This window comes from Salvia hispanica, chromosome 1 (assembly GCF_029641045.1).
Source record: "Salvia hispanica isolate PSC_SH4W2 chromosome 1, Shi_PSC_v1, whole genome shotgun sequence".
In the NCBI taxonomy this organism is placed as follows: Eukaryota; Viridiplantae; Streptophyta; class Magnoliopsida; order Lamiales; family Lamiaceae; genus Salvia; species Salvia hispanica.
In genome coordinates, this window is record NC_142692.1 from 57,790,624 (window position 1) to 57,807,765 (window position 17,142).

A 17,142-nucleotide genomic window follows, 5' to 3' on the forward strand; every position below is an offset into this window, starting at 1 on the left:
AAGCACACCCAACAATGATCAATTCCAATAAATCTAACTCACAAATTCACCAACAAATTATCAAAAGTATATCATCCCCCATCAAACTCCAATTCAAACTACCAAAATATATACCAACAACAAAGTCATCCAATGAAAGAATTCAAGATCAAAGCTCAGAAATTACAAGAAGAACGTACCTTGTGTTGGTTGACAATTGAGCACAAGAACAATTTGGTAGAATCCAAAGAATTTGAGTTGGTGATGTGAATTAGGAGTGTGGGTGTGTGAATAATGTAGAGAAAAAGAATTTAAAGAGAGGGAGAAGTGGAAGCTAGGGTTAGATAGAAAAAGAATGAAAGAAGGAAAAGAGGAAACATACCTTATATAGAATGTCGTGTTTGACTCGCCTCAACGGTCGCTGGCTACAGTCAAGCGGATCGCTGTGGATGATCTTCCCTCACTGTCCTTCTCTCGGCGGGCCGCTGAGTTCAACGCAACGGACTGCTAACCCTGCTACAAAATTTTTTTTATTTATTTAAAACAAAACGAAAATAAACAAAAAAGTTTTTTTATTTTTTTGTCAAAATGAAAATAAAAATTAAAACCTAAAAAATCAAAGTAATATTGGAACACCTCCGTTGATGTGCTCCTTTCTCTCCATGTACCACAAAAAAAATCAAAAGAAAGAAAACCAAATTTAAATAATATTACACTCTAAATTAGTATTATCAACCTTTCTACAATATCAGCTTAAAGCAAGAATATTCCCCGGCAACGGCGCCAAAAACTTGATGCACTATTTATTAGCACTAAAAATACCTGCATATATACATGGTAGATCTAGTATAGCTAAAGGTCAGTACCGGGATATCGAACACGAGGAACATAAGTGCAACTGGTTATTACGTACTAAGCGTCAAATACTATTTAGAAAAACAAGAGTTTTGGATTTGAAACTAAACAAATATAAATAAAGTAAAAGCATAAGAGCAAAGAAGATAGAATTAGGCAAATAGAGGAATTTCAAGGATAATGATTTCACTAACTCTTTAGTTATTCTAATTAGTTCTATGTTCATCCGACTCAAGTTTTACCACGATTTCTCCCTATCATGCATCAATACTCATGTCACAATTATTGTATGAACATATAAGATAAACCAATCAAAGCTATCACCGATCAAAGATTACCAATAATCAAGGTAACGGCCAATTAGTCGAACAAAAGTTCAAGAAAAATCAAGTGGAACGAGTTCTGAACATTAAACATAAAAAGAACAACATAAAAATCAATTACTATCAAACCTTAAAATTCTATTGTTTAGTAATCCATAGACAGATGAACTAAAACAATGATTAAAGTACGAGACATGAAATAAACAAACAAAACCCAAGGATGAATCTTGAAGTCTTCATGCTCCTCTTGCCTTGCTTCAATCTCCAAGAATGGTGATGGAATGATGGATGAAGAATTAGGGTTGGAGAATGGAGGGAGGAGCCATGAAGCTCCCCTTTTGGGGGCTATGGAAGGGTTGATTCTATGAATGAGGTTATAGGGTATATATAGGCATGAGAAGGATTTAAATTTGGTAAAAAGTCTCCTCCAAGGAATAGGTAAGATGGAATTTTCGCTCCCCATAGTAGAAGGAAAATATTTGGCTTCACAAGGTAATATCTTCTTTCCTTCTTTAACTTTCCGCCTAGATTGCAGCTGGCAGCTTTGTGCGACTTTGGTAGAACAGCCATAACACTCTCCACAGAACTCTGATTGAGGTGATTCTTCTACCATCTTGAAGTTCTTTGCAAGACGAAGAGAATGGTATGTAGCACGCCCTGATTGGACTTCCAGATCGCCAAAAAATCGAGTTTGAAGACAGCTGTCGCGCGCCGCGTTTTCCCAGCGGGCCGCTGGACAGCTCCAGAACTCTCTAGACTCGTTGCAGCGACCGCGCCGTTGGGTTGCCTTGCAGCTCCTGCTTCCGAAAATTCACCATTTTGTGCCCTTTTTCTGCTTTATTTTGCACATTTCTCACAAAACACGTCAAAATACCAAAATGGATCAAATATGCGATTAATGAACGTGTAATGCAACTTTGACACTCAAAACAGACCAAATAATGGCCTTAAAACCGTGCAAAATCCGAGCGTATCAGGTCTCCAATCCCGATTGTAGTTTTGATTGTTTATTTTTTATTTTCAAATTAACTACAAAGTTTTACAATTTATTTAATATTATTTAGTTCGAATATAATACAAAGTTGAAGTAGTATTCAAGAGAAAATAACTAAAAACTTTTAGACATACAAAATTTTGTAGTAGTTTGAAATTTAAGAGAAAAATAATAACCTTTGAGAAATACAACATTCATAAGTTATAGTTACATATTAACATCTTTAATCCATCCATGATAAGAAAATAAATTACATTAAGAAATTATATATCATATTAACATCTTTCATCCATCCACGTGTAATTAAGAAATTAAATTATATTTTTCATCTTTCATTCATCCAAAGTACGAAATTAAATTAAATTGAATTACATCTTTCATCCATCCACAATAAGAAATTGATATATTAACATCTTTCATCCATCGACATGTAATTAACAAATTAAATTTTATTTAATTATAATAAAAATATATTTTATTAATTTTATAAAAAATAAATCAAATAATTCGGGTATACCCGATTGGGTATCTGGTAACCCGATACCCGATTACCCGATCCGATACCCGAAAAATCGGGTTTCGGGTATCCAATTACCTGACTTTTCGGGTTTGGATATCGGGTATCCAATACCCAATATCCATTTTGACATGCCTATATATGGATAATGCGTTGTGGAGAACTTTTCATAAATAGAAATGAGCTATTTTTTTGGGACGGATGAAAAATGAAAGTGGACATATTTTTATGGGACGGAGAGGGTATATTTTTTAAATAAAAACAGATTTGGAGTATTACTTAATGTATTAGACTTATTTAACTAATCCAATTGGAGTTGACAATTATATTTCATATTTTCATAATTCATTGTATTTGTCTTGTATTTTTATTCAAAAAATAATGAAATATCTATTTTATATTAGTAGAGTAGGAGATGTACCGAAAAAGTTGGGACTTTTTTTCACATTTTATTTAAGTTGTACCATATGTTTACATTTTATTTATGTATTAGAAGATGTTTTAGGTGCTCGATAAGTCATACTCTTGCATTCAAGTAAAGCTGACAATTTTTTGACATGACACGATAATTTGATACAAAATTCAAATAAAATTAATTAATAGGTTTTGGTCATGCCTTATTGGGTTTGTGTCCTTATCGGGTTGACCCGTTAAGAACATGATTATTTTGGGTTTGGTTCGGATTGGATGTAGGTTGGACACAAATAACTCATTGAAAAATAATGTTATTATCTTTTCAAAAATTCTATTTTACTTTTATTCTTTAAGGTCTGTAAATTAAGTTTAAACCGTGTAAATTAATTTTTTATCATGTAAATCAGGTTCAAAAATTAGGTTTAATAGTGTAATATCAAGTTTAATAATGTAATATTAGGTTTTAATTGTGTAATATAAGGTTCAGGTAGTTATCGTGTCATGTCAACCTGTATTATAACATGTCGTTAAAGGATTCGTATCGGGTGCAAATCGTGTTCGAATTTGAAGGTAACAGATCAGGTTAGTTTTCAGATTGACAGTTTCCTTAATAGGTCGGATTCGGGTTATGTCTTATTGGGTTGGGTCGTTATCTGGTTGACCCGATGATGACCCAACCCTCACGATTTGACACCACTATATTGAAGCTTAAATTACTAAATATTGGTCATGCAAGAATAACAACAAATGCATATGTACTAGGAAGAAAGAAAACATCCAAGCAATGGAGCACAAAATCGGCAGCAAAATCTAGCAAGATAACCAAAAACGGTTTGCACATGATCGCCTTGTTCCGGTTTTGCCAACGGAAGGCCTAACGGAAGATGGCGATGAAACGAGTCAAGTGCAGCAGCTGCACCATCGTCATCTCTAACACTGACAGCTACATCCACTGCTCGAGACTTGACCTCAGGTTGGAGCATGAATCTAATGGCCTTTGATAGGGATTCCACACTAAGGTGTGCTATAGGAATAGGAGCAGGTCCCACTCCTCTCTCATATATTATGGCTCCCCACAACGATTGATCACCACAGAATGGTACGATTGTGGTCGGACACTGCATTCATTGTTTTGTTTCAACTTTCAACTAATTAATTTAATCGTAGTAATGTTTAGAAATTCAACAACAAAAATCATTTAATTACCCCCGCTTTCAGTCCTGTTGCCGTTGTTCCAGCTCCCCCGTGATGAACCTATCACTCAAATTTCCGACTTCATTATTTTTGGGTTGGAAATACTATTGAAGCACCTCTCACTATGTATTAACTCACCACAGCGCAACACTGAGGAAACAACCAATCGTGAGGGCAATCAATAGTAAGCAGAAAAACATCTTCGGCTACATCTTGTGCATCTGCTAAAACAAAATGTTTGGGTGCATTCTGTTAAACCATAACCAAGAATCACATAAATCAAGATTCTATATACTAAATCCCTTGTAATTAGGAACCTAATATTTATGGATCATTAGAATTTATCTCTTTACATTACAATATTTCACTATTTGTAACTCTATAAAAGACGATGCACAATACCATTAGCGAAATACTCCTATGTAAAAAAAAATTCTCTATTTGCAAACACACATGGTATCAGAGTGGGTATTTTGATTGAAAATGAAAAAAATGTTTGGCCCACTATAGAAGGCTAGTCCAACCCGATCAGGAAAAAAGACCAATCCCAAAATTCACTTGGAAGGGTGTCTGAGGGAGAGTGTTGGCAAATGAAGAAAAATAAATTTAACAATATCTCATATTGGTGTAAATAGAGAACTGAAACCACTATATAAGTTTAATGAGACAGTCATCCTATCACTAATTGATTTTAGGATGAAATCTTATGAATTTCTTTAACATTCATGATTGTGACAATCAGCAACAACTACTTACGAGTGGCGAGGCCTCCCCACCCTCGATCAACAATCCCTCTCCGTCCTGTGTTCTTCAATGCCTCCAAAACAATATTCCTAGTTTTTTCTGGATTTTCAAGAGGCTTCAAAAACAAATAAATCATATTTCCATTTGAAGACTATACTCCCTCCGTCCCACTTAAAATACAACATTTGGGAATCGATACGGGATTTTATGTAATGTTGTTTTGTGAGTTAATGAAGAGAGAGTAAAGTAAGAGAGATGAAAAAGTAGAGATAGAGTTGTTTCTATTTTAGGAAACGTTTCATTTTTAATAGGATAGCCAAAAAAGGAAAACATTTCACTTTTAATGGGACAGAGGAGGTACATTGTAAGATGGCAATCTCGCCCCTACATACCATGCTCCCAAACCCGATATAAATAGGTGCAGCTCCCTTTTGCAACCACTGAAGTAATTCTTGAGGAGGCTCATATTTACTTCCAAGATCCACAAAGCAGTAACCCACAATATCAACTAGAGGGCCCCAATCTGCAAATAAAATCAAAATCATATACTCATACATCTGCACCTTGAATAATGTAGAACTTACCATTGGGCTTGGGCAGCACACATGGACTCCACATGTAAGTTGTTGGGAGATGAGAAATTGAGACTTGGTTTGTGTCCAAGAGTCCATTGATAGGGCTAAGGTTCAGCTTGTTTTTCCTTAACTTGTTAATGTAACCTCTTAGCCCCCACCATATCAGTATATCAACAACAAAATATGATAGCTGGATGCAAAATATAGATAGATAGGTTAAACGAAATTAATAAGGCAAAATTCTTTGGAAGGGTCCGTCAACTTATTAGCTTCCGTAAATAGGTCAATTATTATTATTATTATTATTATTATTTTTTAGCTTCTGAAATTGAGTGTTACAAATTTTGAGACATTCTGAAATTGGTGTTACGAATTTTGCGATTGTGTAACTAATTACACGTTCTCAGAATTTGTAACACCCGATCCCCGATCCGATAAAAAAAAGTGTGACATATTTTCAAAAAGCTAATAAATGGACACCTTTAAATAATTTAGCCAGATAATAAATGGATTTCTAGTTGAATTATATGATGGAAGAATAACATACCCAATTTCCAGCTCTATGAGATATGTGGGGTATGAAAGGGTGAGGAAATGCACATGTAGGCCTGCGTATTTAGTAGGGTACCTCTAATTAAGTATGCTTGCTTCATAATTAAAACAAATAAAATGTTCATGTCTATCAATTTCATGTTACGCACTATATATGTTGAAATAGGAATTAAAACATTATTTAGAAGGTGACCTTATTAGATGGTGAAAATGAAAAAAAATAAAACGTACGTCCATGGAACTGTGAAGAAGATGTGGAGGGGAACACCAAGCGCTTCAGCCACATCTACACGTCCTGTTTTATTTACTTACACATTATCAATAATTGTAAAGAAATACTCCCACTGTCCCAAGGTAGTTGGGGCATTTTTTTTAGGCACAAGATTTAAGAAATTTATTTGTTAAAGATTAAAAGTGGAGAGAGTAAAGCAAGAGGGTGAATAAAGTAAGAGATATGAAGAGAGAGTAAAGTAAGAGACGGAATAAAGTTTTTACTAAAAAAGAAAATGACTCAATTACCTTGAGACAAACAAAAAATGAATACGACTCAACTACCTTGGGATTGGGGGGAGTATAAAATTTGAAGAATGTCAACAATTAGGGACAGTTTGGTAGGATAGATAACTCATATATCTTGGAGTTTTATGAACAAAAATAACCTAAAATGTGTGTTCATATCATATTTGATTTATTTATCTTTCCTATCAAACTTCCCCAGTGATCTTACATAAACGTTGAGCCTTGGAAAACTACTAACCGTAAGCAGGAGGGTTAGCAATAATAGCTTGGGCCCTAAATGAGTCCCCGGTTATCGGGTCGGGTTGAGTGCAGGCTTGAAGAAGAGATTCCATAACAGCCTTTAGTTGTTTCAACTGTATGGCTATATCTTGCCAACTAGTTAGTAGTATCTTTTGAGTCTTGACGAAACCTATAGAAAAATTAAATTTTTTGTTTGGAAAAGATAGGAAATGGCTATGGACATAAAAAGGAAGGTGAAACCTTCAACTATAACACGAGGATCTCCACCAATTGGGTAAAAATCTACTCCAGCCGACTTCACCAATCCCCTAAACTCAGAGTGAGTTGCCAATCTCACACAATGACCGTATTCCTGTTTTTTTACACATTACACAGTGTTTCGACACCGAGATTAAGAAATGAGTGTTCAGTTAGATGTTAAGTGGAGATAGGATAATGTAGGAAAGAGAATAAAGTATGATAGAAAAAAAAAGGAGAGTACGAAATGAAATATAATAAAGTGTTTGCCAAAAAAAGAAATTACTCAGTTAACTTGAGACGACTTAACAGTAGGACTTGCCTGAAGTTTCCTTGCCACCGCGAGAAAAGGTTGAACATCGCCTCTCGTTCCGACTACAAGAATGGCAATGCTTAACTTTGGAATTGATTGATTGCAATCGCTCATTGATATATAACCAACTAACATAAAAAAAGAAGCTCTGAACAATCAAAACTAAAGTGATTATCAACGATGAGCTCAAATGAAATTCAAGAAACACAACATATTTTTTATATACATTCTTATTCGAATGAATGAATCGTATGCAGAAATGATTGTACACCTAATTTCTTTCGTGCAAGCAACTGTGTATGAGACAGCTAGGTTGGGCCATGTCCCATGTGACTTAAAACTATATAATGTAACTATATATATTGTGAATTTATGAATGAAAGTTGTTGTAATAAAAAAGTAGGTAATATGATTGGCACTAATGAATGCATGCATGATTACGTACAGCTCATAGAACAATACATTATATACTCACTTATGATTATTTATTAGAAAATTCGGAGCCAAATTGTGGTCAACGCTGTTTTTATTTATTGTTGAAAATACTAAATAATACTCCCTCCGTCCCGGCTAAGATGACACATTGCTTAGTCGGCACGGGATTTTAGGAGTTATTGGTTAAAGTGTTTAATTGAAGAGAGAAGGTGAGTGTGAGTATTAAAGTAGAGAGATAAAGAAATATGGATATTTTAATAGGAGTAAGAAAAAGTGATTGAGTGTATTAATTGGAGAGAGAAAGTTATCAAAAAAGGAAATGCGTCATCTTAATTGAGACAAACTAAAAAGGAAAACATGTCATCTTGAGCGGGACGGGGGGAGTATTGAATTAAATTAAATTAAATTAAAATTTTTTAACATGTTATAATACAAAAATTAAATTAAATTAAATTAATAAAATATTTTACCTATAATAAATATTAAATTTTTGAATATTTTATAAATTTTATTTAAATTTTATTATAGGTAAAAGAATATATTTTTTAAATTTTATTATTTTCTATTATAGGTGAAAAAATATTTTATGGATTAAATATTTTTTATTATATGTAAAATATATTTTATGAATATTAATTATTTTAATTATAGGTAAAAATATTTTATAAATTTTAATAATAAATTAATTAGGTTAATATAATTAATTAGATTCATAATTAAGTCGCTAATTGGATCAAAGCACATTTGACCATTAAATTAAATAATTATTAATTCTGGACCAAAATATATTATATGAGTCCAAAAGGTAACACACTTGATTTATAAACCAAAAGTTTTTTAAGATAAATTTAAAAGACCAAATAGACTCTTAGTCTGGTTTATTTAATAATCTCTTATTATGTATTTATATTTTATAATTTACTAGATAATTTACAAGTAAATGATAATTATAGTTTCACAATTCTAATATGTTTCCAAACACAATATTAACATATTCATAAGAAATCATGTTTTGTGTAATCATTTCCAAGAATAGTGAATCTTGAAAATCATAATTCCAAGAATCATAATCCTGGAAATTATCTTATTCGACAACTTTACTTTCCTACATAAATAAACAAAGCCTTAATGTCGTCGAGTTGTAGCCGAGTCAACTCACTTTAGTTGGTACAACAAATTGTATTAATAATAGAGTAAAGACCAAAACTAGTCTTAAACATATGTCTATTTTACGATTTTGGTCTTAGCCATTATCTTTTGAATTATTGCATCTCAAACATTTCAACTCGGATTATAATCAGTTCAAAATTAACTATTCCGTTAAATTATAACAATCAACGTTTTTAATTTCGATTTTTACCAAATTAAGCTACTAAGTATAATTTTTAATTATTTTAAAATTGAAATCCTATATTCTAATTTATTTAATCTCCCTTTAATCTTGCAACCAGCTTTCCCATCTTCATCACCACCACCGGCTGCTCCACTGCCCATTTCAGATCACCCAAATTAAGAATCACCCCTCCACTCCTAATCCTGCTCTCTAAAATCCCTCCCAACTCCTCCACTGAAACCCCCTTCACCATTGAAATCACACTTACATTCTTGAAAATCCCATCCAAAATCCCATCCCTCTCAAATTCTCTGCTCTCTACCTTCTTCAGCAACTCCCTGGCCGCCCCCTCCAGGTCCGAATCCCCGACGAGAATCGGATTCTTTTTCTGCCCCCTCAGCATGATCTCCACCACCTTCTTCACCTCATCGTTTAATTGCAGGCGGGGATTCAAATAGACATTTCGATTATGTGATAACTGAGGCGGATTAGAGAATAATTTGGGGGCAGAGGTGTTCTCAATTGCGGCTTTGACGGCGGGGATGGGAAAGCTGGGAACCCTAATCTTATATTCAAGCTGGGAACCCTAATCTTATATTCACTTCATTTATTTAGAATAAATAAATTCGAATATATGATTCCAATTTCAAAATAATTAAAAATCATACTTAACCGCATTTTGACGGAACAATTAATTTTGGACCGATTGTGATCCGAATTGAAATATTTGGGATGCAAAAATTCAAAGGCCGTTTTGTTTGACAGGATTGTGGCATGGGAAAGTAATCTGATTTCAAATTTTTAAATTTCTTTGTTTGGAGAAAATTTGGAAAGTAAAATGATTCCTAGTTATTAAATTATTGTGTTTGGTCTTATAAGGAAATTAAGGAAAGTAATCAGATTCCTAAAATCAGATAATTTAATACTCCCTTCGTCCCATTAAATATGCAATATTTGGAAATTGGCACAGGTTTTTATGTAGTGTTGTTTTGTGAGTTAATGAAGAGAGAGGAAAGTAAGAGAGATGAAAAAGTAGAGATAGAGATATTTCTATTTTAGGAAACGCTTCATTTTTTAATGGGACAAACTAAATACGAAAACGTTTCATTTCTAATGAGACATGGGGAGTATAAAATATGAGGATTCTTTTTCCTCCGCTAATCCTAAGTATTCTTTTTCCCTAATCTAGGATTTTAAAAGAACGGTGTTCTCTCACGTCTCCACTCTGCCGCTCTGCATCTCTCATTTCTGTGCGTATTTTTTCATTCTTTCATTTTTGCTTTCTCTGTATATTATATTCTCATAGGTTAATTACAGTACAATTCCTTCAAGCTTTCATGGAGTTAACAATTCCTTCTTCAAGCTTTCAAGTTTCATTCTTCAAGCTTTCATGGAGTTAACGATTCCGTCTTCAAGCTATCAAGTTTCATGTATAACTTCAATTTAAAGTGAAATCCTTAATTTGTTGCTAGTAGTATAATGAGTAATTCTGACATCAATAAAGATAATTGCGTCATATCCATGAAGGTGAAAAAAGCAATAGGAAATCATATTTTTGATGGGATTTTTTTTGCAATATATTTTTTGTTATTTGCTTAAGTTTCGACCAAACGCATGAATTATATTCTACTAGATTCATATTTTTAAGAATCACATTCCTTGGAATCATAAATCTTAAGAATCATAATCCAAAAATCATAATCTTAGAAATCAAAATACTAGTAATCATTTTCCCTAACAACTTTATTTTCCTGCCAAACAAATGAGGACAAAAGGTAATGTCTAGGAAAAATCTTTTTTACGTACCTTGATTCCTATTTTTTCTCATTTATGTATCATAGTCAGAGGGGCTATTTTAATCTTTTTTCCGGTATTCTTCCTAGTCGGTATTCTTCCTAGTCGCTGCATTTGGGAATAGAGAATCTATATCAATCAATGAAAGATTTAACTGGTGGAATAAAGGTCTCCATTGCTCGATATTTTTAATAAAACGGATCTATTAAGTGAAGGTGCAGAAAGAGAGGAATTCGAACCCTCGGTAAACAAAAGCCTACATAGTTCTTCCAATGCTACGCCTTGAACCACTCGGCCACCTCTCCTACATAATGATTATGAATCAAAAACCGAGTGAATAGTGAGTTCTTTATATTCGATTCTAGATTATTGGATAGGTATGACTAACCCATTTTAACTATATATTAAAAAAATATAAAATTTTCATCAAAGCAAAAAAAAAGATCTTTCGAGGACCAAGACAATTATTTTCTTACGGATTTTTTTTATTTGTAATTTTTAGAAAAAGGGGGTTCGTGTTTGCAAAAATAACTTCTACTATATTCGACACGATTAAATCAATACATTAGAATGAATCAACTGATTGATAGGTCTACGTTTTTTAGACTAGGGTTAATAGATACCTTTCTATCATAATGCTATATAGACTACGATTCCATACCTTACTAATTCTCAACTTTCTTTCTTGCTTTAGAGTTCTCAATCATCATAGAATGATTTTTTCCTCTTTGAATCATAATTCAACCAAAAATGCTCGAGTTATTTGAATCTGAACTTCAGCAAAATCTGAATAGTTCGCTTCATTGGTAAACTACTACATTAGGATGAAATCGAAGCGTGTTCGACTATATCTTATTGATTCCTATCAAAAAGGAACAATTGGAATGGAATAGAAAGTCCATCATTTTTTTTGCAAATCAATCTATTTTTATGTTATTTTGTACTATACAATTCTTTTCTTTGTGTGATCATTTTCCTACGAGAAGGTATCAGAAGAATTAGAAAATGGATTGCTGGCTATGCATAGATCGCAGATAAATGGAGATTTTATTGATTTGACCTTTTCAATTGTAGCCAATATCTTATTGCATTTGTTCCATAAAAGTTATTGCACTTAAGGAATGAAACAAGATTTTAGGAAGGTTTATAAATTTAAGTAGAGGGAAAACATATTTAATACATGGTGAATTGAATGAAAGAAATATAGTTAAGTGTATTTATTGGGAGATTCTGGCTGAGTTGAATGCATCAAAGTCAACTTTGAAAGATATATTAAAACCAATTAATAGTAGAGTGGTTATTTCTCGTGGACAAAGATCACAGAGTTCAAGTCTACTGTGGTGTGACCTTTTAAATGTTTATGTTTATTTGGCAATACAAAATTCATAAAATATGTTCGTATAGCATATCATTCATAATATCATTTGATAATACATGCATTAAAAACTTTCGATATAATATTTTGTCATTACAATTTTGTTAAAATTATACTTATAAACTACCATTAATTTAATATAGTTTTTGTTGAAAAAATAATTCAAATAAAAAGTTATGTGAAATTTAAAATTTTAATTTTTTAAGAAAAGAAAATTAGTTTCCATATTGATTTTTTAATCATATAGACATGCTACGTAGCAAACATTAAGGTCGCTGGATTGGGGGAGGATTATCCATACTTATATAGAGGAGTTAGAATCATCATCAAGTCGATATGAGACAAGATTTAAGAGTTTTAACACTAAGTGAAGTAAGCATAACACGACATGAGCAAACAAAAAAGAAAAAATACAAATAAAAAGAATTATTTAATCATAGTTGAATTTACGATCTAAGTTTGAATCATGGAGTTTTATCGGTGTCTTAGTAACCTTGCCAGAGCCATCCATACGCAAATCCGCTGCCACTGCCACCACTGTCCCCGAATGGCGGGCCCTTCTGGCGTGCATCCAATATTTGGTGCTCAACTCCACTCTAAACTTGGCCGTTGATCCATTGGAAATCTTCCGTAGCATATCGTCCAAAGATGGCCCATGAGCCTCCGGATGGACCGCAATCTTCCGAACAAGGTCGAATCATGGGACAATGCAGTAGCTGGCGACGGAGAAGCTTTTGGTGGAGACATAATAATACAAAGTAATGTTGAGATCGTCATAAAAGATATACCGATTAGATACAAATTTGAGGTCCATGACAATAGAAGTAGTTGAGTTATCTTTTCGAATATGTAGTTGTTGTACGAAGAATTGAGGCGGAAACAATAGCACTTAGAAAAATACGCCAATTAATGCGATAAAGAAAAGAGCAATTAGTCGTAGGATTAAGCCTTTCTTTATGATTTTTATATCCATCGGAATTTGAGGCTAATATGGTCCTTGTAAGTCACTAATTTGGTGTTGGGGTTTGGTGCCCCTTGCACAACGGAAGTCATGCATACACAAATAAATCAGATCTACAGATCTATTTGACCGATTATAGGATTAATTAACTACATGTTAAACAATCAAATTGTAAACAAGAACGTACATTAGTTCATGCTCAAGGAATTTAAACCCTAATACATGAATTCCTACGGTTTAGAATTATCGATCTGATTCTCCAAAGAATCAACTATTGCTTGTGCCTTCTCCACGTGATGTTCTTCGTACTCAACCACGAACCTTCTAATTTGTATCCCAAACTTAGATAATGACCTTTGGGTGGGCAAAGCCTGTCAGAATCGAAAAGGCCTTGATTAGAAAGAAGACAGAATATCAATTTTCTGAAAAACTGATTTTTTGTCCACTCCCAGAGGGGGAACACAAAAATTATCATTAACTTCATTCCTAATCTCCTTAATAATCTCCTTTTATATTGAGTTATAATGGGCCAGATTAGGGATCCATGGAGTTTGGACTGGGCCAAACCTGTTGGACTTTTACTAATTAAATTGAGCCCCAATTTAATACAAGTCCAGCATAATATTATTATCAGCCACTACAGTAAAATAATATTGACCGCCCGTCCAATCCCAAATTACGAGTAATCTGGGCTTTACCTCTTTAACTTATTATTTCCTGTGTTTAAGACATAAATATCCATTAATTAATTTAAGTTTGCTATTTGACTTTAATTAATTAATATCTTTTTCCAAGAGTTGTCTAGTTCAAAATCTTTATTTATTATTCTGGAATAAATTACAACAGACCGGGTTTCTGAAGAATAAAACCTTTTTCGAATACCTCTTGAGGATATTATCAAACTGGACTCATCCAGCACACGATTCATTGCAATAACAATACTAGCACCTCTAGACATTGATCACGACTACCCAAGATATCATGATTCTTGGATTGCGAAAAATCTGCACCATTTAATATAGGGTTTTTGACTTTTTAAACCAAAATCTTTCCCCGAAATCCGGTTTTTCCCATAAACTATGAGATTTGTTTTTAAAACCACAAACTTTCATTTCGTTAGGATTTTCCCAATCCGACCCGAATAGCACATTTCCGACCCGAATAGCATAATTCAAAATGTTAAAGTTGTGTTTTGTTTATTCAAAAGTTGTCATTTGTTATGTAATAACTGTGACTGTATGTATTATTGTGCCAAATAGTATCCAAGTAATCAATTTAGTGACAAATAGGATTAAAATTGACATATAGACAACCCGGGTTTCATCGTTGACCCGCCAGGGGAAAATCCTAACGAAATGAAAGTTCGTGGTTTTAAAAACAAATCTCATAGTTCATGGGAAAAACCGGAATTCGGGGAAAGGTTTTGGTTTAAAAAGCCAAAAACCCTTTAATATATCAAAGTAGTGCATAATCAATATTATATGCTCAATGTTATGTCAACAATGATTAAGAAATAACAATCACCGAGACCTCGTCTTTCAGTAAATAGCAAGAAAGACTTGTGTCAACTGTTAGATCCTTCAGTGCTATACCACACCAATGTTGTTTATTTCATAAGGTAAGAAAACATGCGGACTGACACTGCAACCTTTTACGATAGGTAGCCAAAGTCTATCAAGGTTGTGAAATTCTTTTTCTCTTCTACAAAGAACTAACTGCATCACCTTCTGTGAACATCGTTCACGACCAGTCTACTATGCAGAAGAATCAGACTTGTTTGCTTCTTATACATTTAAATGTTTGAGAAACATCTTATAAATGCACAAGCAAACACCAATGCGATAAAATTATTTCTTCTCGCCTTATGTTAAAAGTGGATTGTACAATATATTGTATACAAGCAATTCTATCCGTGCAACATGCTCATAATATGTTTTTCAGTATACCAATCATAACATTTGGAACGAAGAATGCGTACATAAATGTGAGTGAAAACTCACAATGTATATATATATATATAGGGATGTATTCATATCCTTTTTACATCTTTTATTCTTTTTTCCTTCTCAATCTCCACCATCCATTTTCAAGATCTAAGGGCCAAAAATAGGGTCTGATTTAATTAATTTTATTGATTAAAAAATTTGAGAAGGGCGTTTAAGGGAGTAGTAAAAAATTGGCAGTTATTGCAATTCCATAATTCACGCCATCTGTTACATATTTACTTATATTTTATTTCTTTTCCTTTATTAAATCTCAATATGCTTATTTCTTTCCATGATTCATCGATTTTACTTCAATTTAAATATTTTTTCGCTAAAAAATATTGGAGAAATAGGAGTTCAATATTCTCGTCAGTTTCTGAGTAATGCATATGTCTCTTACAAGAAATAATGTACGCCTAATGTCTAATAATGTAAATTTGTAATTTAAATAATGTACGTGTTTAAGGGAATAATGTTTAGGCTAAGTAGGACTAAATAATGTACGTCAAGTGGCCTTTAATGTACACGCGTAATACTGAATGATGTACTTGCGTAAGTATTTAATGTTTGGCGAGAGTTGAATTCATACCCTTTGGGTTGTAGTACCTGCTGGGGATTGGTGCCCCTTGCACAGCGGAAGTCATGCATTCACAAATAAATCATACATATGGATCTATTTGACAGATTATGTGATCAATTTATCACATGTTAAACAATCAATTGCATGCTAGAACACACATAAATCATGCTTTAAGGAATTAAACCCTAATTCATGATATTCTACGGATTAGGGTTACCGATCTGATTCTCCAAAGAATCGACGATTGCTTGCTTCTTCTCCACATGAAGATCTTCGTACTCGACCACAAATCTTCTAATCTGTATCCCGAACTCAGATAATGACCTTTGGGTGGGCAAAGCTTGTCAGGATCGAAAAGGGCTTGAATAGAAAGAAGACAGAATATCAGTTTTTGAGAAAACTGACTTTTCGTCCACTCCCAGAGGGGAGCACGAAAATTTATGTATTAAATCTGTTTAAATCTCCTTTCTAATCTCCTTTTATATTGAGTTATGATGGGCCAGATTAGGGATCCATGGAGGTTGGACATGGGCCAAACCTGTTGGACTTTTACTAATTAAATTGAGCCCCAATTTAATACAAGTCCAAACAGAATATTATTATCATCCACTATAGTATAATAATATTGACTGCCCGTCCAATCCCAAATTACGAGTAATCCGGGCTATTACCTCTTTAATTTATTATTTCCCGTGTTAAAGATATAAATATCCATTAATCAATTTAAGTCTGCTATTTGACTTTAATTAATTAATATCTTTTTCCAAGAGTTGTCTAGTTCAAAATCTTTATTTATTATTCTGGAATAAATTCCAACCGGCCGGGTTTCTGAATAATAAAACCTTTTTCGAACACCTCTTGAAGATATTATCAAACTGGACTCACCCAACACACGATTCATTGCAATAACAATACTAGCACCTCTAGACATTGATCACCACTACCCAAGATATCAGGATTCTTGGATTGTGAAAAATCCGCACCATATGATAAATCAAAGTAGTGCATAATCAATATCGTATGCTCAATGTTATGTCAACAATGATTAAGAAATAACAATCACCGAGACCTCGTCTTTCGGTAAATAGCAAGAAAGACTTATCTCAACTGTTAGATCACTCAGTGCTATACCACACCAGTGTCGTTTATTTCCTAAGGTAAGGAAACATGCGGACTGACACTGCAACCTTTCACGATAGGTAGCCAAAGCCTATCTAGGTTGT

The 17,142-nt window shown here is 33.3% G+C and overlaps 1 protein-coding gene across 7 annotated transcripts; it reads right to left on the minus strand.

Moving 5' to 3' along the window:
• Window positions 1-3,783: 3,783 nt before the first annotated feature.
• On the minus strand, window positions 3,784-7,775 carry LOC125224012 (sterol 3-beta-glucosyltransferase UGT80B1-like). Of its 7 annotated transcripts, none has more exons than XM_048127344.2 (12): window positions 7,728-7,775; window positions 7,466-7,584; window positions 7,147-7,258; window positions 6,905-7,075; window positions 6,379-6,442; window positions 6,143-6,203; window positions 5,605-5,785; window positions 5,413-5,543; window positions 5,033-5,135; window positions 4,415-4,500; window positions 4,289-4,336; window positions 3,784-4,200 (listed from the first exon to the last, which is right to left on the minus strand). In XM_048127344.2, exons 2-12 carry the CDS (start codon window positions 7,568-7,570, stop codon window positions 3,841-3,843), a joined length of 1,422 nt encoding a protein of 473 aa, XP_047983301.1. In that variant the 5' UTR covers window positions 7,571-7,584; window positions 7,728-7,775; the 3' UTR covers window positions 3,784-3,840. The 7 variants fall into 7 exon arrangements, with proteins under 7 accessions (XP_047983301.1, XP_088923089.1, XP_047983300.1 ...); XM_089066963.1 differs by having other exon boundaries at window positions 7,683-7,768; XM_048127343.2 differs by lacking the exon at window positions 7,728-7,775 and having other exon boundaries at window positions 4,415-4,497; window positions 7,466-7,712.
• Window positions 7,776-17,142: the final 9,367 nt, after the last annotated feature.

What these genes read in the sequence shown, in the direction of transcription:
- LOC125224012 (XM_048127342.2), bottom strand. Translation starts at nt 7,591, where the DNA reads ATGTTAGTTGGTTATATATCAATGAGCGATTGCAATCAATCAATTCCA. An exon ending in TTCTTCACAGTTCCATGGAC is followed by an intron (nt 6,204 to 6,378) that starts GTACGTTTTATT and finishes CTAAATACGCAG; the next exon opens with GCCTACATGTGCATTTCCTC. An exon ending in TGTGCTGCCCAAGCCCAATG is followed by an intron (nt 5,544 to 5,604) that starts GTAAGTTCTACA and finishes TTTTATTTGCAG; the next exon opens with ATTGGGGCCCTCTAGTTGAT.